At 34.9% G+C, this 25498-nt stretch overlaps 1 protein-coding gene across 1 annotated transcript in view; it reads right to left on the bottom strand.

The window, feature by feature from the left end:
- Nucleotides 1-25498, bottom strand: part of GRIK1 (glutamate ionotropic receptor kainate type subunit 1) — a 104321-nt gene that overhangs the window by 12890 nt on the left and 65933 nt on the right. Inside the window, exons 9-12 of the mRNA XM_044670300.1 lie at nucleotides 21559-21762; nucleotides 20734-20957; nucleotides 15514-15632; nucleotides 10146-10363 (exon numbers count right to left, since the gene is read on the bottom strand). Of these exons, the coding sequence (XP_044526235.1) occupies nucleotides 10146-10363; nucleotides 15514-15632; nucleotides 20734-20957; nucleotides 21559-21762 (765 nt within the window). The remainder of the gene's footprint in view (nucleotides 1-10145; nucleotides 10364-15513; nucleotides 15633-20733; nucleotides 20958-21558; nucleotides 21763-25498) is intronic.

Genomic DNA, 25498 nt, shown 5'->3' with positions numbered 1-25498 from the left:
TCATTTTTGGTTTTCCTCTTGTGCTGTTAGGGAAATATCTTGAGAAGCAAGGAAAGAGTAAATGAAAAAACTCAGTAAGATTTTGGGGACCTAGTGTCAATATGGAAAAAATATTTTCATTTTTGCTTATCACTGAAAAAGAAGATAGACACAGATAGACAGATAAGGAATGACATAGAGACAACTAGATAGTACAGGCACTTCTACTTTTCAGGACCCCAAATAGGAGTATACCTGAAACAGACTAGTGATTCTGGTACTTTTTTCTTATTTCAGTTGTGTTTGGCTTTTTGTGATTCCATTTGGGGTTTTCTTGGCAAAGAAACTGAAGAAGTGGTTTGCCATTTCCTTCATCAGTTCATTTTACAGATGAGAAAACTGAGGTAAACAAGATTAAGTGACTTGTCCAGGGTCAATAGCTAATAAGTATCTGAGACAGAAACTCAGGAAAAGGAGTTTTCTTGGCACTGTGATAATTAGATTAAGTCTACACTGCCCGTCTTTAGCTTTAATCACCAAAGGTGAGAACACCTCTAATTCTGGGAGGTCCTAACCCACGTGTGCTAGAGTGAGTGACAAATAAGAATCTACTGACTGCTCCCTAGGTGGTCTATGAGAAGTGTTTATTGTGATTGGACATACAAATTAAGGAGGGAGGCACAGGGAGTGATACATAAGTGACCCCTTTAAAAGGAGAAGGTCCTCAGTCAGCTGGAGGCTTCTGGTGAAGAGGGCGGCTGATGAAGGAGCTCCTCTGGTCCGTGAAGGAGTGTTGAGACCTTGGTGAAACTACTTTAAATATCTTCTTTGAATTCCACATGGTGAGTTTAAAGACTGACTGAATCTTCCTGAACTTCTCTTAAGAAATTTCGACTCTGTGAATGAAGTTTGCTCCATTCACCTCTGGGCCTCTGGCCCTCTAACTCTTGGCTAAGGGTTAAGATATACCTAGATTAATTAGAGGATCATAGTAAATTACCTACTGGGTTAGATCCTTATTTCCTTATTTCCTCTCTCTCTTCTTAATTGTAAATAAACTTCCATAAAAGTCAATTTTGACTTGAGATTATTCTTAATTGATTGATAATAGTTCAATCCTCTGGCGACCATCTTTTAATATATTGAACCCCAAAAACCCCCTTTCCCCCTCTTACAGCACTCTATCCATTGAGTCACTTAATGAGTTATCTAACCCTAATATCTTCTAGCTTGAAGTCTTGCATATTCAATTCTTTTTGGAAATCTTGAACTGGATGTCCTGTAGACATCTTAACTCAATTCATTATCTGCACTCCTCCTTCTTCCTAATTTTCCTTTTAGAAACATAAGACCTGTTCCAAAGCTCATTGGTATGGGACTCTCTCCTTATTGGTGAAGATGAATGTCCTACCCTGTGATGGGTAGGTTAGAGTTGGTAAGAGGCAAGAGCTCTACTGGTTCTTTTTGGGAATCTCCAAATGACAGTCCTCTTTACGTCCCCCTTTTGGACTCTTTAGGACCAGTTTTCTTTGGGACTGGTCAAGCTTCCAATCTGTAAGCTTCTAGTTGGCTTCCAGCTTGGAAAGAGGCCAAGACCTCTTCATGTTACTAAAGGAAAAGACCCTGGGAAGATGAGAGGAGCAGAAAGCCTCCATCATAGCTTTATCCCCAGCTTGCTACTCTAGGGACCTTTGGAGAGTTTTGCCTTTTGGTGACAAGGACACTCTCTCTTGGTTCAGCTGAGTTATTTAACTCTCAATGAGAAAGCTCATTCACTCTATTATCTGGCATATATTCTACATATACCATCTCTGATTTCTGTCTTGCTTTGATTTTGATGAATGTGTTTCTTTGCTATTTGCTATGGGTGCTCATTATGAGACTTGTATTTAGTGGGAAGTGATCAAGCCTTTGAGGAGATTTTAACATGCTGGTCTCCCAAAGAACCAAAGGGGGGAATTGTGTGAGGAAAGTTCTCCTCTTCCCCCACCCCCTTCTGGGTAACAGCTGGTGTGCCTCTACATGAGTCTATGTAAGTCTGCGTGAGTTTGTGTCACTGATGCCACCAAGTTTGGGTCATGGGATGGCGATATAGGCACTTGATCTGGAAATGATTCTGAAATTGATCTGGGTATAAAGGGAAGGAATAAAAGAGAGGATCCAGGAAGTGCTTGCTCTCTATTTCTCTAGTGAGTGGCCAAGAAGAAGGTGGCTGAGGGAGTCCATGTTGGGAGCAACCAAGTGACTATCTAGAGTAGGCTTCTCTCTCTATCTCTCTGCTTTTTCCTACCCAATTAGTATTAACTCATAAACATTACAAAAAATAGGGACCAGAGTCCTGATTTTATTTTTTATACCTTGGATATAGAACTTGAGGTCCCCCCTTCAAATGACCAATGGATTAAAAGTTAGCTTGAACCCAAACATGTCCCCATAGACTAATAATATCTAAAAGTATATAGATACACTTCTAGCCCAGTAACTGTTCTATGAGAACAAATTAGTGGCTTCTGGCCCTCACCTACTTTTGCTCCTACCAGAAATGTGTCTCCTTTGGAGAATGGTGGGAAGAGGCTAGAGATGTATATTTTGCTCCACTTGAGCTACGCAATCATCACCCCTTAACTAAAATGTGGAGCCTCACTTAATATATAAGATCTACTCTCTTGTACTACATTCTTGAGGGTACTACTATCCTCTCTGTCATTCAGGCTGATTATCTATGTGTCATCCTTGATTTTTCACTTTCTTTCACCCCCTGCTTTCATATGCACTCTGTTGCAGAAGCTTGTTGATCATACCTTCATAACATCTCTAATGTACAATGAGAAACTCTGACACTATTATTAGATCTGATTCAGGCCGTCATTATCTCATGTCTAGATTATTGTATTAGTCCCTGGTCAGTCTCCCTTTCTTTCTCTACTCCATTTTATTTTCTACTCATCTACTGAGTTGACCCTTCTACAGCACAGATCTGACCATGATACCTCCTTACTCAGTAAACTCCACTGGCCCCTTCTGGGATCAAATACAAAATCCTCTGACATTCAAGGCTCTCCATGACCTGATAATTATAGATTAGTAAAAGAGTCATGCCATAATTCAACATTATTCTGTAATTTGGACTCTTTCTTAATTGTTGATCTGTATTTAGTAACAGATCATGCACACATAGGCATAAGTATATGTAGTTTCTTATTTATTAAGGTATTTTCTTTTAAAGATGTACAGTTTATCTTTGTTATAACCATATGTGTTTCTTTTTTCTCTGAATAACCCATTTTCTTTTATGTCAGTTCCAAATATTTTTCATATGTTTCCCTCTTTTTAACAGTCTCCATTTTGGCTAAGGTTGAAAGTGTCAAAACAAATATGTTTAACATTTGTCAACATTAAAAATGTAGAGGACAAAATAAATCTTGCTGTGGCCTCAATTTATATACAAGCAAGTATTTCTTAGCTCTCTTTATGGCATAAATAATACTACTGTCTTTGTGGTTAATGAGAAGATAGGTGAATTTTATTTTAGATTGCAAAACATTTGAGGGATTTCTTGAGGATAGATTACTGGTGCATGAGAAGCAATTTATGAGATAGCTATTGGCATATTACTAGCTTATTCCATGGTAAGCAGACACATTAGAATTATTGTTTTACGGTATGAGGCAACCAGAAATCAAGGTCAAATCTCTAACTATGATATAATTTCAAGCAGCCTGAGTTTTAAAATGACAGTAAAGAAATAAAGGGGCAGACATTTGTACAGTTGGGAAAATTATTTTCCTCTTCTTCAGGAAAATGATTTGAAAAAATTCTTTCTTATAGAATTGTAGAATTTAAATCTAGAAGGAATATTAAGGTTCTAACTCCTTATTTTGTGCATAAAGAAACTGAAACTGAGGCCCAGGCAAAATTGAGGTTCATACTTTCCTTATGTCATAGAAGTAAGGAAAAAGTTTGGATCAGCCCCCAAGTTGCATCATATCCATTCATTCAGTACTCTTTTCACTATGTAGATTTGATTTTTGGAGACCAAAATAGTCCAGATTATCCAAATCACCTAACTTTAATTTGAAAATGTCTCCATTGTCTAGGTTCACTCTATGAAAACAATTTTCAATAATGGTAACCTTGATGCATTTGATTTGTAATAAAAAAAAGACCAATTTATCATTTGAGTCAAGTAGATAGGTTTTAGAAACTTACATAACAGACTCCTATCAGAGTTGAGGGTTCCCTGGGGAGGAAGGTTCCTGCTGGTAGAAATAGTAATAATAAAAATCTAGTACAAGATCCTAAATATTTCTGTGCTTAGTTATAAAGATTAAAAAAATATAAGCCAGAGCCATGTGTCATTGCATCATAGCAGATTTAGAAAGCTTGAATTTATGTATTCAAATAAAGCCTGGGTATATAGTTTCTTCTCTTTGAAAGAGCAGTGTTTATTTCCTTTATAAAGAAGCCCTGATTCCTCCTGATTTAAGTTAACAGATCAGTTAAAGGTTGTCTCTACAGACTCTTAATTTAGATGACAGGATAACATGCTAATGAGACTAGCCCTACTTCTCTTAATCTCAAATAGGATTTTGAGGAAAAATTGCCATACTTCCCTGTGCTTAACCACTAAAATATCAAGGAATTTCTAGAACTGGTTTGGGAAATCTTGCCAGCTTCTTTATAGAATTCCTCTTATATTTATCTTCTCCAATTGGTATTGATACATAAACTGCAATTAACCTAGAAATGGCAGTATTCTTGTTTGTTAATGCTCGTTTATGTAATCTACAAGGTGAGATGATTAATCATCAAATGAAATTTTGTTTCCTTTTACACTTCCTTTAGGCTCACAATCTTTCCCTTAACTGAAGCTTTTTTTAAAAAAGATTTCCCCTTTTTCTCACTTATACAAAGAATTCCAATACCTAGAAGAAAACTCAACTGTGTATTGACAAAATATCTTACACTTAGAATACCAATAGTTAAATTAATGTCTTAAAATCATGTAAACATATATTATTGGTACTCACTGTTCTTTATTATTATTTTTTTGGTTGCAACTCTGAAATGCCACTAAAAAGTGAAAGGAGTTGAACACAAGACTAAAGGCAGTTTTTTACATTTTTCTGTTTTATGGATTCGCATGGCCAAAAATTCTTCATTTGGTGACCCTACTTTTACTTAGCTGGTTGGTCCTTGGCAATCAGCTGAGTTGATTGTCAGGATTATATTAAAATTTTTGCTAGGTTTATTTTCTCCCCCTTGTACTCAGATATTTATTTTTATTTCTCATACTTTGAAAATTAGTGAAACCAAAAAATGTTTATTGTTTCTCTTCTTTTATATTATGTACCATGAATTCCTGGACCTATCCACTGATATTTTCCTTTGATTAATGAATCAACAAACATTAATTAAGCACTATTTATGAGATGAATTCTGGTGCCTGGGGATATAAAATCCAAAGGAAATAGTCCCTGATGTTAAGTTACATTCTATTAGAGGAGAGAACATGCATACAAATATGTATACAAAAATATATATATAAGGTGAATATAAGTTAATTTTGAGAGGGATAACATTAGGAGCTGGGGGATTAGGAAAGGCTTAGAAGGTTTATCTGTAGAAGATAGTGGTTGAACTAAATCATAAAAGAAACAAAGGATTCCAGAAGGTAGAGTTAAAGATGGAGTACCTTCTTGGTATGAAGGATAGTCAATGCAAAACTGTAGAGATAGGGGATTGAGTATCATATATAAGAAATAGCAAGAAGACTAGACTTACTTGACCATAGAACATGGAAAAGAGAATAATCATTAAGGACATATTCTGGTTTCTACTGGTGGTGTCCTTTGTGTGAAGATGGGATTATCTTGTCTATTTTAGCAAATCAAATCAAGAACTTAAAGTACTCCTATTTACCATTAAGTAGGAGAGTTCACAAGTCACTTACTAGTTCACACCTCAAAAGTCACTGTCTGCCCCTACCCCCTCCTTGGGCAGTGCTAAGCAAATTGAAAGACTGCAATTGGTTTCTGTGAAGAAAGGAGAGTGAGGAAGTGATGTTGAAAAAGGAGCAGAAATAGAATACCTAAATAATCCCATATCAGAAAAAGAAATTGAACAAGCCATCAAAGAACTCCCTAAGAAAAAATCGCCAGGGCCTGATGGATTCACAAGTGAATTCTATCAGACATTCAAAGAGCAACTAATCCCAATACTATACAAATTATTTGATATGATAAGCAAAGAAGGAGTCCTACCAAATTCCTTTTATGACACAAATATGGTACTGATTCCAAAGCCAGGAAGACCAAAAACAGAAAAAGAAAACTATAGACCAATCTCCCTAATGAACATAGATGCAAAAATCTTAAATAGAATATTAGCAAAGAGACTCCAGCAAGTAATTAAGAAGATCATCCACCATGATTAAGTGGGATTTATACCAGGAATGCAAGGATGGTTCAACATTAGGAAAACCATCCACATAATTGACCATAAGAAGAGACCAGCATGGTGTAGGGACCATTCCTTTCCTAGCATTTGAAGAGATTGGTTGATTTTCCTGCTTTGGCTTTAGAGACTTTTTCCCCTGGATTCTATGTCAGCTTGCTGGGTGAGTGACTGAGATTCCTGCCTTGACCTTGGAGGAGGCTGCATTGGTGGACTTCTGGCTGAGGATTACTAGAAAATCCACATGGAGATAGGGAGTTGGGGAAGTCCCTACCCACTCTGAGTCGGGCTTCATCAGAGAAGGGCTGGTAGGCTTGTTAGGAATCTGTCTCTTTATCTACATTTTGCACTTTCACTCTTTCCATCTCTTTGTAAATAAAAGCTGCTAAAAGTCATTTTGACTTAAGGCATAATATTTTAAAATGGCGACCACAGCATTATTTTATAACTCACATTTAGTATAAAAACATAAATTTAAACCTTACATTTGATTGCTTCTAAATCACAGTGAATATTTATTATCTGCCTGGTAGGTTTTTGGAGTCTCTTCATTGTTTCCTGGATACATTTCCAGTGATTATAACATACCTTCTTATATACTTCTGCACTATATATAGCCAATCACAAAATTTATATCTTCTTTCTGTGACCAGTTCTTTCTGTTCTTTCTTTTTAGCCCTTATCATCATTCTTTGAATCATGGGAAATTAAAACTTTCTAGGCAAAGAATCTCAAATTTATTACATAATTTCAAAAGTTCTATAGGCCTTCTTCCCTTCATTTAGAGGGTCATCTTCTCCCATCCTCCAATCTCTTGACAAAGAAATTGAAGGTATCAAAATAGGCAAGGAGGAGACTAAGCTATCACTCTTTGCAGATGATATGATGGTATACTTAAAAAATCCTAGAGAATCAACTAAGAAGCTTGTAGAAATAATCAACAACTTTAGCAAAGTTGCAGGATACAAAATAAATGCACATAAATCATCAGCATTTCTATACATTTCCAACACACTAGAGCAGCAAGAAGTAGAAAGAGAAACACCATTTAAAATCACCCTAGACAATATAAAATACTTAGGAATCTACCTACCAAAACAAACACAGCAATTATATGAAAACAACTACAAAACACTTTCCAAACAAATAAAACTGGATCTAAACAATTGGAAAGCCATTGATTGCTCATGGGTAGGACGAGCTAACATAATAAAAATGACCATGCTACCCAAATTAATTTATCTATTTAGCGCCATACCTATCAAGCTACCAAAAAACTTCTTTACTGAATTAGAAAAAACTATAACAAATTTCATTTGGAATAACAAAAGATCAAGAATATCAAGGGAAATAATGAAAAAAAATGTGAAGGAAGGGGGCCTAGCAGTACCAGATATTAAACTATACTATAAAGCAGCAGTCATCAAAACAGTATGGTACTGGCTAAGAGATAGAGAGGAGGATCAATGGAATAAACTTGGGGTAAATGACATCAGCAAGACAGTGTATGATAAAACCCAAAGAGCCCAACTTTGGGGACATGAATCCACTATTTGACAAAAACTGCTGGGAAATTTGGAAAACAATATAGGAGAGATTAGGTTTAGATCAACATCTCACACCCTACACCAAGATAAATTCAGAATGGGTGAATGACTTGAATATAAAGAGGGAAACTATAAATAAGTTAAGTGAACACAGAATAGTATACTTGTCAGATCTCTGGGAAAGGAAAGACTTTAAAACCAAGCAAGAGTTAGAGAAAATTACAAAATGTAAATTAAATGGTTTTGATTATATTAAACTAAAAAGTTTTTGTACAAACAAAAACAATGTAGTCAAAATCAGAAGGGAAACAACAAATTGGGAAAAAATCTTTATAACGAAAAACTCTGACAGGGGTCTAATTACTCAAATATACAAGGAGTTAAATCAATTGTATAAAAAATCAAGCCATTCCCCAATTGATAAATGGGCAAGAGACATGAATAGGCAATTTTCAGGTAAAGAAATCAAAAGTATCAATAAGCACATGAGAAAGTGTTCCAAATCTCTAATAATTAGAGAAATGCAAATCAAAACAACTCTGAGGTATCACCTCACACCTAGCAGATTGGCTAAAATGACAATAAGGGAGAGTAATGAATGTTGGAGGGGATGTGGCCAAATTGGGACTTTGATGCATTGCTGGTGGAGTTGTGAACTGATCCAGCCATTCTGGCTGGCAATTTAGAATCATGCTCAAAGGGCTATAAAAGAATGCCTGCCCTTTGATCCAGCCATACCATTGCTGGGTTTGTACCCCAAAGAGATCATAGATAAACAGACTTGTACGAAAATATTTATAGCTGAGCTTTTTGTGGTGGCAACAAATTGGAAAAGGAGGGTACGTCCTTCAATTGGGGAATGGCTGAACAAACTGTGGCATATGCGGGTGATGGAATACTATTGTGCTAAAAGGAATAATAAACTGGAGGAGTTCCAGGTGAACTGGAGAGACCTCCGGGAACAGATGCAGAGGGAAAGGAGCAGAGCCAGAAGAACATTGTACACAGAGACTGATATACTGTGGTAAAATTGAATGTAATGGACCTCTGTACCAGCAGCAATACAATGACCCAGGACAATTCTGAGGGATTTATGGTAAAGAAAACTACCCACATTCAGAGGAAGGACTGCAGGAGAGGAAACATATAAGAAAAACAACTGCTTGAACGCATGGGTCAGGGTGGACATGATTGAGGGTGTGGACTCGAAACTACCACACCAATGCAACTACCAACAATTTGGAAATTGGTCTTGATTAAGGACACATGACAAAACTAGTGGAAATGTGCATTGGCCATGGGTGGGGAGAGCGCGGGGGGCAAAGGGAAAAGGAGGAGCATGAATCATGTAACCATGTTAAAAATGAATATTATTAAATGTTTGGAAAAAAAATAATGAATAAAGAGTTATTTTCAGTAAGGAAGGAAGTGGACTTCTGTTTCCCCTACTCCCATGCCTGCCTAGCTTGGAATATATCACAGAGGAAGGGGGCTCTATGACTTACACTAATGCTACCCAAAGCCAGCCTAGAGAAGCCTGTGGATGGTCTATGCATATTCTTCCACTCCCTGACATCAACTCACTCCATAGGAGAAGGAAGCAGACCAACAAAAGTTCAACATTCTCTTTTCTTCATCCTCTGCATATTTCCTAAAACACTGCCCTTCCTCCACCATCCCAGAAAGACAGTCAGTTGACCAAGAACTATTGTGTTCTTGGCTATTGTCCTATATTAACCCGTTGTCAATACAATTCATTTCATATGTCTGGAAAAGACGTTAGTAAGAAATGTTATGGAGGAGCCCAGATTTCTCCCCTAAACAGTGGCAAATACCTAGAAAAGATCCCAGATAAAACAACAATGAAGGAAAACAAAGCAAAATATAAGTATATGTAGAATCATTAGGGTAATATTACAAAATCTTAGAAAATCAGTATCATTCCACTTAAGAGTTCTAATTTCTGGGTCACAACTAGACTGATAAAGAGAATAAAAATAATTTAGAATAGTAGAATTACCTCATTAAGAACATATATAATATTTTGTCCCCTAGTATCATTTGTGGGTATGTTTATGTTTTTTTGTTTTTTTAGGGGGGATATATTCCTCATTCTTGTTTTTGGGAGGGGAACACATAGAAAGTGTTTTATCCTAGTCTTACCTTAAAGAAGGTCATTGTTGATCCATCTCGCACTGCCCCATATTCTATCTTTGTTTGTTTTGCCAAATCATCTGCTGAATCTATGGGAGATTCCATTCTCTCTACTGTTAAGAAGGCAGCCAGATTTGCAGTGTAGGATGAAATGATGATTAAGGTGAAGAACCACCAAATTCCTCCTACTATTCTTGTAGAAAGAGCTTTGGGCATTAGCTCTGAGCCTGTTATAATATCATCAAAGTAAGAATATTAAATGAAGTCAAAAGAAATGCAAATACATTATACATTATTGTTGGGAAATAATACTTTCCTTGCATCTTGAAATATTGAATTTAGTAAGGTTTCGCTGCCATGTTTTTAAGTGGAAAGTAATATATAACCTAGACAGAGACATTTCAATCATTACCTTTATTCTTTCTACAAACCTGTATTGATGGTATTAAATAGTCATTTACACTGAAATCCTCTATAAAAAATCTAAAGATTTCTAAATGTTTTCTAAAGATTCATTCTTGTTTGAGACCTTAATCTTTTATAATTTCATTTAAATGGATATTATTTTTATAGTGATTTTTAAAAGTCAAAATATAAAAACATCCCTTCTAGGTTTTTCTGTGTATATACAATGTTAAAATATTGAATATTAATTTATTAAAGATGGAAAACATTTGAGGGATTTTTGTGGAGATTAATACATTTTATAGACTTTATACCTTAGACCAAGCTATCATAGTTTTAGAGGACCAACTGTCAAAGACTAGAAGCATACAATCTATTACAATTTTACTCTTCACAGATAGATTGAAATTCATATGGTTTAATTTGAATTAATTTGAAATCACCCCCAGATCTGTACTGTCATTTACTAGGCCCAATAACAACAAGCACAAGAAGTAATTGAAAAACAAAACAAAAAATATCATAAAAAATGTTTTGTCTGCTGGATGTGAACAATTAGGTTTGACAGAATTTTCCACTAAATTAACTGAATGTTTTGGAGACATATAGCTACAGTTTAAATGTAAAAGATAAAATAATGTAGAAAATTTTAGGCAAAGATGTTTTATATTTCAATTTCATCCAGAAAGAAACTCAAAATCATTATAAAGATCAAAGAATATGAGAGGCAGCTAGATGGCTCAGTAGATTGAGAGCCAGGCCTAGAGATGGGAGATCCTGGCTAAAAATATGGCCTCAGACACTTCCTAACTGTGTGACCTCCAGGAAGTCACTTAACTCCCATTACTTAGCCCTTACCATTCTTCTGCTTTAGAATCAGTGCACAGTGTTGTTTCCAAGACAGAAAGGAAGGGTTTATTTTTAAAAATAAAGATCAAAGAATGCTCAAAGCTATTGGCAAACTGATCAGAGCTCAGGGTTCACAGACTTTAAATTAGGAAATGCATTTTCTACATATTAACAAGTATCTTTGTGTTTCAATTCCCTTTGGATGAAACAAATAAATAACATAATAGCAATTCCCATTTAATTGTTATTATCTGAGATTCAGGTATGTAATTTAATCCAAATATTGAACAGGTTATCAAGCACTTCTTAAAATAAGAATTTTTTACTCTTCCCCCCCACCCCAGGATTTGTTTTTCTGTGAAAACTGAGTGCCAGCCTCATGCTGCTTTAGATCATTACTTAGTTATAATGGAAAAATATTTATTTCATATAATAACTGTAGGACTAATCTACATAACTTATTAGATATACTGTTATGTTGTAGGGCTGATTTATTTTTGGTGCTATTTTTCATACCCAGGTCTGTGATTAAATTGATAAATTTTCATTTTAGTTTTAGTAAGAAAGATATGTTAATTAAATGGGATAACTAACTACTGAAACATAATAAGGAATTGGTTCTGAGTAAGATGATATGTTAAAATAATATTTTTATGTTTATAATGTGTATAGATGAGATTCTTTTGGAAATGAAAAAATTCTTAATTGAGAAATGTAAACTTTAACTTAAATGAATCAATGCTACTTTGATTAATTCAAGATACTGGGTTTTACAAATCAGGTTACTTTCATTGTTTTTCATCACATGAATTTTCAAATTTTTGTCTTTGATCTGCTTATAAGAGAAACCGTGGTTTAATGGAGAGAAAGCTAGACTCAGAGCCAGGAAGTTCAAGTTCTGCCTTTAATACATTCTGGCTGTGTGACCTTGGGAAAAATTATTTAACTTCTCAGTGTTCTATTCAAGTTCCTAAGACTATAATTTGCAGAAGAGGTACCAACCTTCATTAGTAGGAGGAATTTCCTTGTCTAGGAGTTCCCTATTCCAATGAAATCACATCTTTTCCTTATCCCTCTCACTCACTGCTTTACTTAAATATGTTAGACATTAATCATGAACTCAGAACTTTAGTGGAGATGTTTGGAAATAACTATAATTAGGTCGAATATTACTAGTATAAATCAGGGTTAAAAACAATAATTGCTGAAGTTTTATGGGCAGACATGACAGCCAATCCTGATCCAGACTTTGCTCATATTAGATAGAAAAGAGAAAGTCTGATCACTGAATTAAAAAATAGTCCTCCAAATGGCTTCCAGTAAGAGTACAACAATAGATGCAGATGTTCATTACCATTCTTCTTTTATCCATTCTTCTCAATAGTTATGACAAGTGCACTCACAGAAACACATTTTCCAAGACTTGAACATGGAAATCATTGCTTCTTTTAAATACTTTTAAGCTTCTTAAAAGACTAGCAGAGTCTGGTTGGGGCTCACTGTCATGTACCCAAGGTAGTGGTGACTAGCAAGCACCACATCCCAAGGTTTGCTATGGATGATGATAAACTCCAAATAGATGGAACATTAAGTATAATGTACTGGAGGTGTGCAATACATAATGTAGTTACAATCATGTACATATACCTATCTGCTATTGTAAAATCTGTTTCCCTTGGCATATGTTAAAATCCCACCTCAGACTTTTTTGAAAATAATAACTCAGCAGTTAAATGTCCTAAAAACAAATTAAATGCACTAAAAATATTATAATAGGGATTTATTGAAAATCAGATTTGGTGTCTGTAATTGTGAAACATCCAAATAAACAATACCTAATTGCATGCAGAACAATTGATATTCTTTATTAAAATATTTGGAATTTCAGTGTTAGTGTATTGTTTATTAGTATGTATTTCTCTGGAAAAGCCTTGAGTCAAATGCATTTGCAAATATGTGTCTCAGAGAGGCTGAATATACCAATGTACTTTTCCTTATGAAGACCTGCTCTTCTAAACTCAACCTTTCTCTCTTCTCTAACAGATTGCCTCTACTATTACATTTTCTAATCTTCAGTTTCTCTCTTACTCCTTTCATGTCCCTGAAGCCTACAAACACACCCATGTTTCCTTCATCTACAAAAAAATCCTGTTCAATTCTGCCATTCTTTTGGTTATTATCCTATCGCTTTCCTACTCTTTGCAGCTAAATTCCTTGGGAAAGAAAAAATTTATAGATAATTGCTTCTTCCATTTTCTCTCTTTTATAAATTCTTTGCAAGCTGACATCTAATCTAATTCAATTGAAACTGCTTTTTTCCAGTTATCAATAATATCTTAATTGCAAAATTTAATGACTCTTTCTCTTTCTTGACCTCTCTGTAGTGACTGATGCCACTGATCACTTCCCCTCTTCCCCCACCCCCGAATGTTCTCTCCTGGGTTTTCCTGATTCTGTTCTTTTGAGTCTTTTCTCTTGGATTACTCCTTCTCTGTCTTCTTTGTCAGACCTTCATTTGTTATTCCACTAACTTTGGTGTCCCCCAAATTTCTACCTTGGTCCTTCTTTGTTATCAGTACTCTTACTCATCAACTCCTTTGGATTCAATTATTATTTTCCTGTAGATTATTCAAAGATCTATGTATACAGCACTAGTCTCACTCCTAAACTCCAGTCTTGCATCACCAACAGTCATTTCAAACTGAATGTACTTTAGAAACCTCAAACTCATTATGTCCAATACAGAACTCATTGTCTTTCTTCAAAATTCTCCCCTCTTCCCAACTTCCCAATTATTACTGAGGGAAGTATGATTCTCTGAGTCACCTTCAAATCTTCATTCTCATGTCTCATGTCCAATTTGTTTTCAAGACCCATCTATTTACCTTTATAACATCTACCATATACATCTTCTTCCGTCCTCTGATATTGCCATCATCCTGGAACCATTCCTTATCACCTTACACCCAAACTATTATAGTAGCCTATGGGCTAATCTCCCTACCTCAAGTCTCTCTACACTCTAATCCATTCCCCATTTAGTTACCAAAATTATTTTCCTAAAGACAAATCATGTTACCCTACTTAATATATTTCAATAGTTCTCTATCATCTCCATGATCAAATATAAAATATACTGTCATTCAAAGTCCTTTATAATCTGTGCCTCCCCACATCTTTCTTCTTACATTTTATTACCTCCTCTTCCCCTCAGACTCTATGTTCTAGTGATATTAACCTCCTTTCTGTTCTTTGAACAAGTAACTCTATCTCCTAAATTTTGGCATTTTCATTGGCTATCTCCATGTCTGGAATGTCCTTTTTCCTCATCTCTGCCTCTGAGATTCCTTGGCTTCCTTGAAGTTTCAGATGAAATCTAGGGACATATTTCTCAATCTCCTTAATTCTAGTGCTTTCCCTCTATTGATTAGATCCAGTTTTTCATTATCTGTCTATTTATCTGTCTAGTCTGAACATAGTTATTTGCACATTGTTATAGTCAAAAGAGTGTGAGCCCCTTGAAAGCAGGGGTTGTTTATTTTCTGCCTTTATATCCCCAGCATTTGGCACAGTGTCTGGCACATAGTAAGTACTTAATAAGTATGAAAAACCCCTTTTCTTCATTCAGACAGCTACTATCCTAGTTTATGCCTTAATCAACTTTTGCTTGATCTTTTCCAAGAGCCTTCCATTGAGATACTCTGTCTCAATCTTCTCTCTATTCCTGTTCAACTTCTACATATTTGCCAACTTCATTTTCCTAGACCATAGTTCTCTTTATGTCACTTCTCTACTCAATATCTACTCAATAAATTCCACTTATTCCATTTGACTTGCAGGATTAAAATGAAAAAGTCCTTAAGCATTTTAAACCCTTCACAACCAGGAACCTTCCTAATTTTTCCAGGGTTCCTACACTTAACTATGCTCCTTCCCTTTACAATTCTGTCATATTGGCTTACTTAGTATTCCTTGCCCATCATATTCCATCTTATGTCTCTGTGCTTTTGTATTGGCATTTATTTACAATAAATGTTCTAGGTACAGATGATGGAGTTTACCAACATAGAAGTTACTGAGCAGACTGTGGGATGTATGCAAAAATAATGGGTAACCGTGGTACCTTGCTGCATGAGAGCTCCAACTCCAAACCAGAAACTATTTAGTAAAGTAAAATTGTTTTCCACCACATCTGAATCAGGATTGCATGGGTAGGGGTTATACCATTCATAGGGTGTAAACCTGTGGTAGTTAACAGAAATAGTCTGTAAATATCAAAGTTTATACCAACAAACCTGCTGAACAATGCAGAAAAATCCAAAGAGTAGTGATGAAAATAATATTAGAATGTTGAAGTCAACATTTCCAAGTACAGCTTTGCTTTTATCTACATATATTTTCCTGATCGTCCATTTTAAGGCCAAGACTGCAGAATCTCTGGACTTGGCCTCTTCAGACCCGTGCTTACTGATTCATTGCCACGTTCTCATTCATGTCACCAGACGTACAACTTAATGAATTATAGTGAAGGATTCTTGATAACATTCACCTATTCTTCATATGGGAATTGTGGAGACAAGGATGCTAACAAGAAGTACTTTAAAGGAATAGTTAGTTTATAATTTTTATAATTCATTTTACTAGCCATTGAAGAAAATTAATGTTGAATTGTATTATTTATTACAAATATTTCTTTGTGAAATATTTGATTTTCCCAAACCCCTTAAACTCCCAATATCCAGCAGCTCTCAAGCATATAAGCCTCAAGGCATCTATTGGGACTTGGGCCTGCCTTTTGCTTACAGCAGTGTGGAGACCTGCTTCTTTATCTATAAAGGAGAACACTCTCCCTAAGGCATTTGAAAACACAAGCTCTCTTTGTCCCAGCTAAACATATCATCTAGATTTGGGGTGACCAGGTCTACAATAGGGGAAAAAGTCATTGAAAATATAATTGAGACAACTTATATTTTTCTAGTGGAAGATTTCTAGAAGTCAGCTTTCATATGATCTCTGACAATCTATTATTTGATATACCAAAGAAAGGTGTTCTAGTTTCCCTATCTTGGTGAAGCTGCAGGGATTCACCCACTTGAGGGATAGTTCTTTGAAATAAAATGGGAGAAATTGAGATCTCTAAGTTTACCTCCTCTTTCAAAATATCCAACAATTGGGGGTGCCAGGAAAAGAAAGTCATGGCTCAAGAAGTGTCTTTCTGGGCAAAAGCTGTGAGTGATTAACTGATCCTTTATTAATAGACTACATGCCCCTATTAATGAATGATATTATTCTTTGGGAAATGGTCTCATATGATTTATTTGTTAAAATTCTAGATGCCACACCAGGAAAGACTGCTGATTGAACTGGCTGTTTCGGGGTCTTTGCCTTTGGAGAGCACAAGGAAAAACCATAAATCTGAATGTGGGACCTAACTCTATGACACTTCAAGTATACTCTCAAAGGAACCATATTTTTTTTTATATTCTTTGAGTTTTCCATGCTTGTCTTTTAAAATTACTGCAATATGGTTGTACATTGAGTAATTAAGGATTGTGATAAAGCAAATTTTCAGACAATTAAATGGTGTGATAACATAATATTTGATCTGAAGTTAGAGAAGCCCAAGTTCAGGTCCTATCTCATACAGTTACTAAGGAAATCATTGGGCCCTCCAGCTTCTAATTATTCATCTGTTAAATGGGGATAATAATGGTACTTACCACATGGAGTTTTGTGAAGATCAAATGAGATAACAAACGTAAAATGCTTCATTAAGTTTAAAGCATGATCTATATTTTTGTTACTAGCAACATGATTGCCATAGCAACAGGAAAACTGAGCTCTGATCCCATTTCTGTTACTAACTAGCTGTGTGAACTTGATCAAATAACATTTCTCTAGGCCATTGTTTCTTTACAAAGTGGGAGAGTTGGTTGGTTATCTATAATTCTAATGAACAATCAGGGCATTTAAACATACATTCTTCTGCTCCTTTCCAAAATCTTTCAACTCTTTACTGCTTTGAGATATTACTTCTCTTTAATTATTTTTAAAAGCGAAATCCAGAAAACAAGTGCAGGCTCCACTGAAATTGACATTAGCGTGTATTTTGCAATTGATTCAAAAATAGTTTCAAATGGAGAACTCCTAGTACAAGATTTTTCCATTTGGAGCCTATCTTTCCATGTTAGTGTGGTTCTGTGTATTGGAATAATATCAAACATACATAAATAAAATGAAAACATACTGAAAAGTTTTTGGTGTTCAAAGTCTTTGGTAGCAAATAAACAAAAGAGCTATTGACAACTTTAGGGTAACTAGGATTTAGGGGAATAATGAAGTGTAGAGGAGAATGTGCCTCTAGGTATACACAATAATTGAACAAGTTGGTTCTTTTAATTAGAATATTATCTAAATTCCTGACCCCTTTGTAGAAAATATATATTTTTTTTATCCTGGGACTCCTTTCTAGGAGCATAGGGCCACAACCAGTAGGCAATGGGTCGCTCAGGGTCACCCAGCTGGGAAGTGTCTGAGCCCGGATTTGAACCTAGGACCTTTCGTCTCTAGGCCTGGCTCTCAATCCACTGAGCTACCCAGATGCCCCTACTTTAGGTTGCAGTTTCTTTAGCAGATGTAGTTTTTACAGGTTGGGGTTGCTAGCCCCACGCCCAACCCTCCTCCTTTTTCGTCCGGGGTAGGGACCGTCCTTGGCCCAGAAGTGGTAAGGGTGGGCAGTAGGGGTCAAGTGACTTGCCCAAGGTCACACAGCTGGAAGTGTCCAAGGCCGGACTTGAACCTAGGACCTCCAGTCTCTAGGCCTGGCTCTCAAATCACTGAGCCACCCAGCTGCCCCCTTAAATATATTGTATAGCCTTTTTATTGTATGTAAAGGAATTGGAATAAGACTTTTCTAGCATATTTCATAATAATGCATTACAACTTGCCACAGTTTCCAACAGTTGCATGACAAAATATGTTCCTATAGAGTTTTAATGGATAGTGGCATGAAAATACATTTTCATACTGTTTAAGCAAGGGAATTATGGCATACAATTAAGCACTTCTATAAACAGAGAGATACTCTTTCTTTATCTTCCCCATTTTTCTTCCCTTGCTTTTTCCCCTTTTTCCTGTCAGCAGACAACTTAGATGAGTCAGGAATCACCAACTTCAATCCTTTTGGTAAAAATAATGAACACCAATCCTTACTCTCTACTGATTAATACATCTTAAAATTCTGTTATAATAACCAGCAGTATGTTATCCAGAGCCCTGGACTTATTCCTTTACCCTGCTGATGGACCTTAGCATTCCTGAGTCTTTCCATTTGCCCTGCAGCGACTACATAGGATGGACTAGCATATATAGGTTTCAATCTATATTATTGGAGGGAATATTCAAATCAATGAGATCATAAATCTATTTGTATATTCTCAGGATTTAGAAAATATTACATTATGTTATTTGATCCTTACAATGACACAATGAGGATTAGACTACAGACAAATAGTACTATTATTCCCATTTTATAGCTAAGGAAACAGAAGTTGAATGACTTGCCTATAGACAGTGATAAAGGCAGTCTTCAAGCTATAGAAGAAAATAGTATTAAGTTTAACCTCAGTTGTACTATAAAACATTAAGAAATAACACTATGATAGTGTTCTAGTTTGATGTCTTTTGTATCATTTGAATCAGACACTCATTTGCTGGTGACAGAATTAAGTATGGAAATGCCTTTCTTTTAAAAGAGAAAATTATCTCTGTTTTTACTAGATTGAAAGGGAAATGGTTAAAGAGGGAATGATTAGTTTGAATTAATTATTGATTATCAATAAGTATTTATTAATTGCTTATTATGTACCAGGAAATTTTTTTCCAAGGTATGCCAGCAGTAATATTGCCATTCTTATATTTTGTAAATTTAAAAAACACCACTAAATTTGAACTACTTATGTTTGTTTTACTTTGTTATGGAATTATGTCTTTTATTTTTGGATATGTATGCATACTCTACTTACATGCAATGTAAGTAGAAATTTATTGAGTAAGAGAATTCAAATTAGTTGGAAGTTTTAACCATTTGGATCTCAACAATACTACTGTCTCTAAACTTTTTAGATAAGCTACAGATACAGAGTTTTTCTTTCACAAATTCCAAGCTGTTCTGCAGATTTGATTTTTTTTAGCCATTTATCATAGAATTGATACTATGACAATGAATATTGTTTAGTTTACCCCAATTTAATTCAAGTTTATTTGGCAATATTATTATTTGCAATGTACAATGCTACAATTCATTGAAAATAAGTCTAATAAATAGCTACATAGAACTTAAAACACTATATTTACTTTATATTACTTAATACAATTTATTTTGTTCCATTGTGTAGCTGATCTTAAAGGTTTTTAAGAACTTTCCTAGTACTGGTCTTTATAAATATCTCTCATAATTTTGCCAAAAGTATTAAATGCAAATATATATGGTATAATGACATGCAACACTTTCAGGGAAATATTAATTTTATTTTTTAAAATTTGAGGTTTTCCTACTAGAAAATCCATTAAAAATTTTCACACAATATTCTTAGTACACTGCAATGCTAAAAAGGGCAGGGAGAGCATTTTTAATCCTTTACATGATGATATCAGATTTTTTTTGCAATGGAAACACAAAATAATAATATTTTAAAGTGGAATCAAATATTTCTGGAAAATGAGCTCTATTGTAAGCTAAAAAACCCTTTAAAATCCAAAATGTGTAAAGCCGAGACCTTAAACACACAGTAAAATCGGAAAACCAAGCAAAAATAAGTTATTCCTTGATGATGGTATAAAGATTTCATGTCTTCATGGTGAGCAAATAATATCTTATGCAATTATTTACTTTCCAGCAATTTTCTTACTAAATTTAGATTTAATACTTTTTTATCATTGCTAAAATATTTACAAATTTCTATTTATGACACTATTTTTCTATTTTCTAAGACAATTCTTAGTCAAATGTTCCCAGTTTTGCTATATACTTTTTTCAAAAAGACTAAAAGCATGTTGATAGCCATCCAATTATTGCTATTAAGACATTTTAGGACTAAGCTAAAACTGCAGTAGAATAAAACAGAATCAATTACAAGTACTGACAAAATCTTTCTCTAAAGCTTATCTGTAAGTAAATAGAAAACTTAGCTTTCGCAATGACTTCAGGTGGCAATTTTTTTTTTATTTAAACATCTGATGAGACTCTGATACCACTTTAAATTCCCAAATTGTGTTTGGCTGAAGATATACAGTTAGTGCCACATAATCTTGTTTAAGCAAGATTTATTTTTGTTCAGCTTACCTTGCAATCACAAATAGGACACAACTGACTCCAAGGCAGGCTAAGAGAACATACATCCAAATATCAGGAGAGAGAGGATTGAGGAAGGAGAAGACACCAGGATTTGTACCATTGGGTTTCCTGTATAAAATACTAATACCCAATGTCATGAAGGGTTTGGAAAAGTCAATGACCTTCTCCCTCACATAGGTAATGGTAAGAGGAGCGACAGCCAGATCAGCTTTCTGGAAAAATAAATCATAAAATTATTCTCAGACATTATTACATTTAAAACTTGTGTGCTGTTTTAAGTATTTTTTTCCTATACAATAACCTCCTACCCTACTTCCAGTTTCTATGAGTTCTCAAATAGGAACTTAATCATGAGGATTAATTTTAAGAGAACCCCTCCCCAGAAATTTGGACAATTATAAGTACATATATCCAAAAATAAGTTTACATTCGTATACAGTATAAAAATGTACTAGTGGCCAGATATCAATATTTAGGACTAGATATCATTTTAAAAAAATTTCCATGGCAAGGACTAACTGCAGATAGCAGAAAGGGCCTTTAAAAAGGATGTAAAATTCAAAAAATGTCCATGTAATGACTATAAGCTTAATTGTTCATGAAACTTCATTTTGTAGCTACAAATACTAACACTCCTTTATCCTTTATGTATTACTTGGATTATTTGAAGGAATAATTAAACCTCCTTATCTCTTCTAGTTTTCTATCATATAAATAATAATAATAGCTGAATTTCTATAGAACTTTAAAGTTTGAAAAAAATCTATGAGTATGTTTTGTGAATATGTAAAAGTGATAACTAGTTTTTCTTACATGATCAATAAGTTCTTTGACCATCCCATTCCATTCTCCTTTGTCATTCTGGGCTCCATATTTACCATCAGGAACTAGTTTAACATCATAAATGAAACCCAGAATATTTGACAACTCTTTAAGCAAATCCAGGCAATACCCTTCAAATCGGTTATTTCCATACAGAGGCTTATCAGACTTCTTGAACATTATATAGGGCTCTTCCTATATGAAACAAAATAAACTAGTTATAAATAACAATTGCTGATATTTATATAGCATTTTAATATTTGCAAAGAACACATGATTCACTTATCCAAGATCTATAAGAAGTTACCACATATATAAAAATCACTTAGGTTCAAAAGTTATCAGTAATACATGGAAAGATTAGCCAATTATGGAATATACTCATCCTCAATCAGCCTTCCCATTCAAGACTGATGGGATGTTTGGGTACCGGGGCACAAAGAGATGATGGAACTGATCCCTTTCAAGAATCAGAGTCTAGGTTGCCTAGGCAGTACCTACTCTAGTAGTAAATGAGAATCTCAGAGTAGGGGAGGGCTAAAGTTGTGCTAATAAATTTTAAAAGGAGAAATTGGGGAAAAAACACACACATATATTTTCTTTTCTTTTTTTTTTTTTTAAACCCTGTACTTCGGTGTATTGTCTCATAGGTGGAAGATTGGTAAGGGTGGGCAATGGGGGTCAAGTGACTTGCCCAGGGTCACACAGCTGGGAAGTGGCTGAGGCCAGGTTTGAACCTAGGACCTCCTGTCTCTAGGCCTGACTCTCACTCCACTGGGCTACCCAGTTGCCCCTACACACATATATTTTCAAGTTTAATTTGCATTATTAAATCTAGACAATGAAAACAACAAATCAAACTTGACTTACAGTGTTCATAAATTTCTGAGGTATAAATTCTCACATTGAAAATTTAATAATTGGATCTCACAAGTTAGTTCAAGTTGATTCCAGTATACCCCAGACTAGGACAGAACTAGAGATAACCTTAGTACTAGACTGAATCATGATAAGATAGGATGAGGGAGAGTGAAAAGGGGTATCCAGAGTTGGGACCACAATAGACTCCCATTCTTTTAGTTTTTGATGTTTTCATCTGAAGACACACACACACACACAAATGTGTGTATATACATATAAGTATACATATACACTCTTATACATGCATGCATAGATACATTGTTGTTCAGTAGTTTCAATTGAGTCTGGTTCTTCGTGATTCCATTTTGGATTTTCTTGGCAAAGATGCTGTAATGGTCTATCACTTCTTTTACCAGCTCATTTTTGTTATGAGGAAATTTGAGGAAAGGTGTTTGGGATAAGAGAATTGAAAGGAGGATGTTGGAGACTTGCTAAGTGGGTAATCTCGGTTTCAGGTAGGCTGGGATTAAAGGAGATTCAGGGTATAATAGGACTGAAGTCAGGAGTATAACACAGAAGGGAAACAGAGATCTTTTAGGGAGAAGAGAAGTTAAACTAAACAGACAAACACAGCAGGCTTACAGACTGGGACTTAGAATCAAACATAAGCTGAGGGAAATAGACTAGACTGAAATTAACAAACAGGCTTTAGTTAATTTCACAGGAAGGGACCTGTTTTGAAGTAACACCTTCCTTCAAGATGGATGCCCAGCTTCCCTCTAAGCCCAGAGTATGTTGTCTCTTTCCCTCTTCTTCCCTCTTGATAACTAACAGACAAATTACACTAATAGGGCTATTGAAACACAAAAGGGTTTATTTTGTTTGAAGGATGTTTGTTAGGAAGGTGGATCAAAGGAAAGCCCTATCAGTTGTCTCAAGAACCTCAGGTGGGGGAAGGGAAGTAAAGATGGAGTCTGAGTAAGGACCTGCCTTAAACTCAGTTTTTACTAAATGCTATGGCTATCTAAAGGGAATAGATGATGATTTGACTAACTATAACTAATGCTGTCAATTAGGTAATCCTTCACAGATTTAACTCCTCTCTAATTACTCTCCTTATTAACTTCACAACCTATAAGATAAGGGAGGGAAGGCAGGGTGGTATTAGGAAAGGAAGATATAAAGGATTTATCTAAATAATAATTTCTTAAGTAAATATATCAAAGCTAGGCTAAATTTCAATATTAAAGCTAGGTAATCAAAGCAGCTCGCTCATTGACCACCTCCCTCTATGGAAGATCCAGTCAACTGCTTTTCCTCAAGATTCTAAACCTCTAACAGCTTTTGGAACTCAGCCAAAGCTAGAAAAAACTATATGACCCCAATTCTGTATACTACAAATGCCCCTTTTCTTTTCAAAATGTGCAACTAGCACCATTTTAATAGTTACTAAAGTCTAAGGGATTACTACTCTTATACTAAGCTAAATTCTTACTAAGCTCTTATCCCTAACTAAGTTTGCAAAATAATAAAAGGTTGCTATCTCCTAAACTATGCTACAACTAAATAAGCTAAAAACTAAGACGGGATAAGGTAAAAGTATAGGAGAGGAATGGGGATTTCATTTTTTACAAAAAATTTTGAACAGAAAGGAAAACAAATTACATTTTAAACATTCACACATTTTTAAGGCTAATTTTTGCTAACTAGAACAAAGTAATGAATCCTATCTATGCATTACCTAATTTTATGAACTACTCAGATAATATTAACTAAGAAAAGTTTTGCAAATATTTTTTGCAAATAAGCTTCTAAATTCTAGTTTTCTTGCTAAAGTTAGTGTATGAATAGGTTAGTACACTTATGCTTATGTTAGAAATGTTAGTAAAAATAAGTAAGCCTATATCTTTTGTAAGTCTATTGGTTAAACCATAGACCTTTGTTATTACAATATTTACAAAGAAAATTTTAGAAAGATCTGTCCCTGTACTAACTTACTAAACTATCTAAACTGTCCCTTTGTGTTAGTAAACTTATTGCTAATGGTTAGTAATCAAAATTACATATGTACATGACATGTCAGGTGATTTGAGTAGAACGGTGTCTGTACCATAGTAAGAGACTTTCTTTTACTAAGGCAGATATACCCTTCTCTCTTAAGTGAAAGTTTATGTTTCACATGTAAATGTGAAGTCAGGAAAATGTTTTATGTGTTGTCTATTGACTTATCCGTGTAATGACGTGTTACATACTTACTCCACTGGAATTCTTTTGCAGTTAGCATGTACTGCTTGGATGGAATCTAGTGTTGTGTGCAGTGAGAATTCTGTTGGGTGTAAGTTATCTCTTTTCCAAATACATGTGTCCCACGCTGATTCGATGTTCCTCTTCACAGTGTGGATGTTCTCTTTACAATAGATGTATTTGGTCACAGATGTCTTTGTAGTTATCAGGTTTGCTGTCCTCGTGAAGATCTGCATAGTCAGCAACAAGTGAGATGTTCGATGTACCAGCGCTTGTCAACTTCTGATTTGTGTTGCTTTGATGCACCAGCGCTTGTCACCTTCTGACTTGTGTCAGGAACAAATTTTTAAATGTCTATCATATATGATTATTTTCTCTTCTTCTTTTCTTTTATGATTTTAATAAAAATGATTATTATAGGTAACCAAAAAATAAAAGTTCATGATTAAGTCTTTGTGCTTTCATTCATTCGTCGTCATCAGTTTCTAGATCTGGTATTGATTGCAAATCAAATGTTGTGTCGTCTTCCTTCATTGATTCTTTTTCATTATCATAATTATTTACAGATGATTCTTCTAAGTGATTGAGATTGGGATAATCATTTGGGTGTAAAATCTGATTGTTTACTGGTTCTTGGTCTACTTCTGCTTCTGATTCATGCTCTGATTGTTGTTCTGTTTGATGCTCTGTTTCTATGGTCTTAAGAATAGATTTTGGATTTACTGAGGACTTGCTTGATTGTTCAGTTGGTGCTAATTGATCTTTGTTTTGCATAGTTTCTGGGTCTTGTGGTTGTTGTTGGGACATGTCTTTAGCTGGCTTGACA

The sequence above is a fragment of the Gracilinanus agilis genome, chromosome 3 (genome assembly GCF_016433145.1).
Source record: "Gracilinanus agilis isolate LMUSP501 chromosome 3, AgileGrace, whole genome shotgun sequence".
In the NCBI taxonomy this organism is placed as follows: domain Eukaryota; kingdom Metazoa; phylum Chordata; class Mammalia; order Didelphimorphia; family Didelphidae; genus Gracilinanus; species Gracilinanus agilis.
The sequence above is the reverse complement of the archived record's forward strand: the minus strand, read 5'-3'. Positions and strand labels throughout refer to the sequence as shown.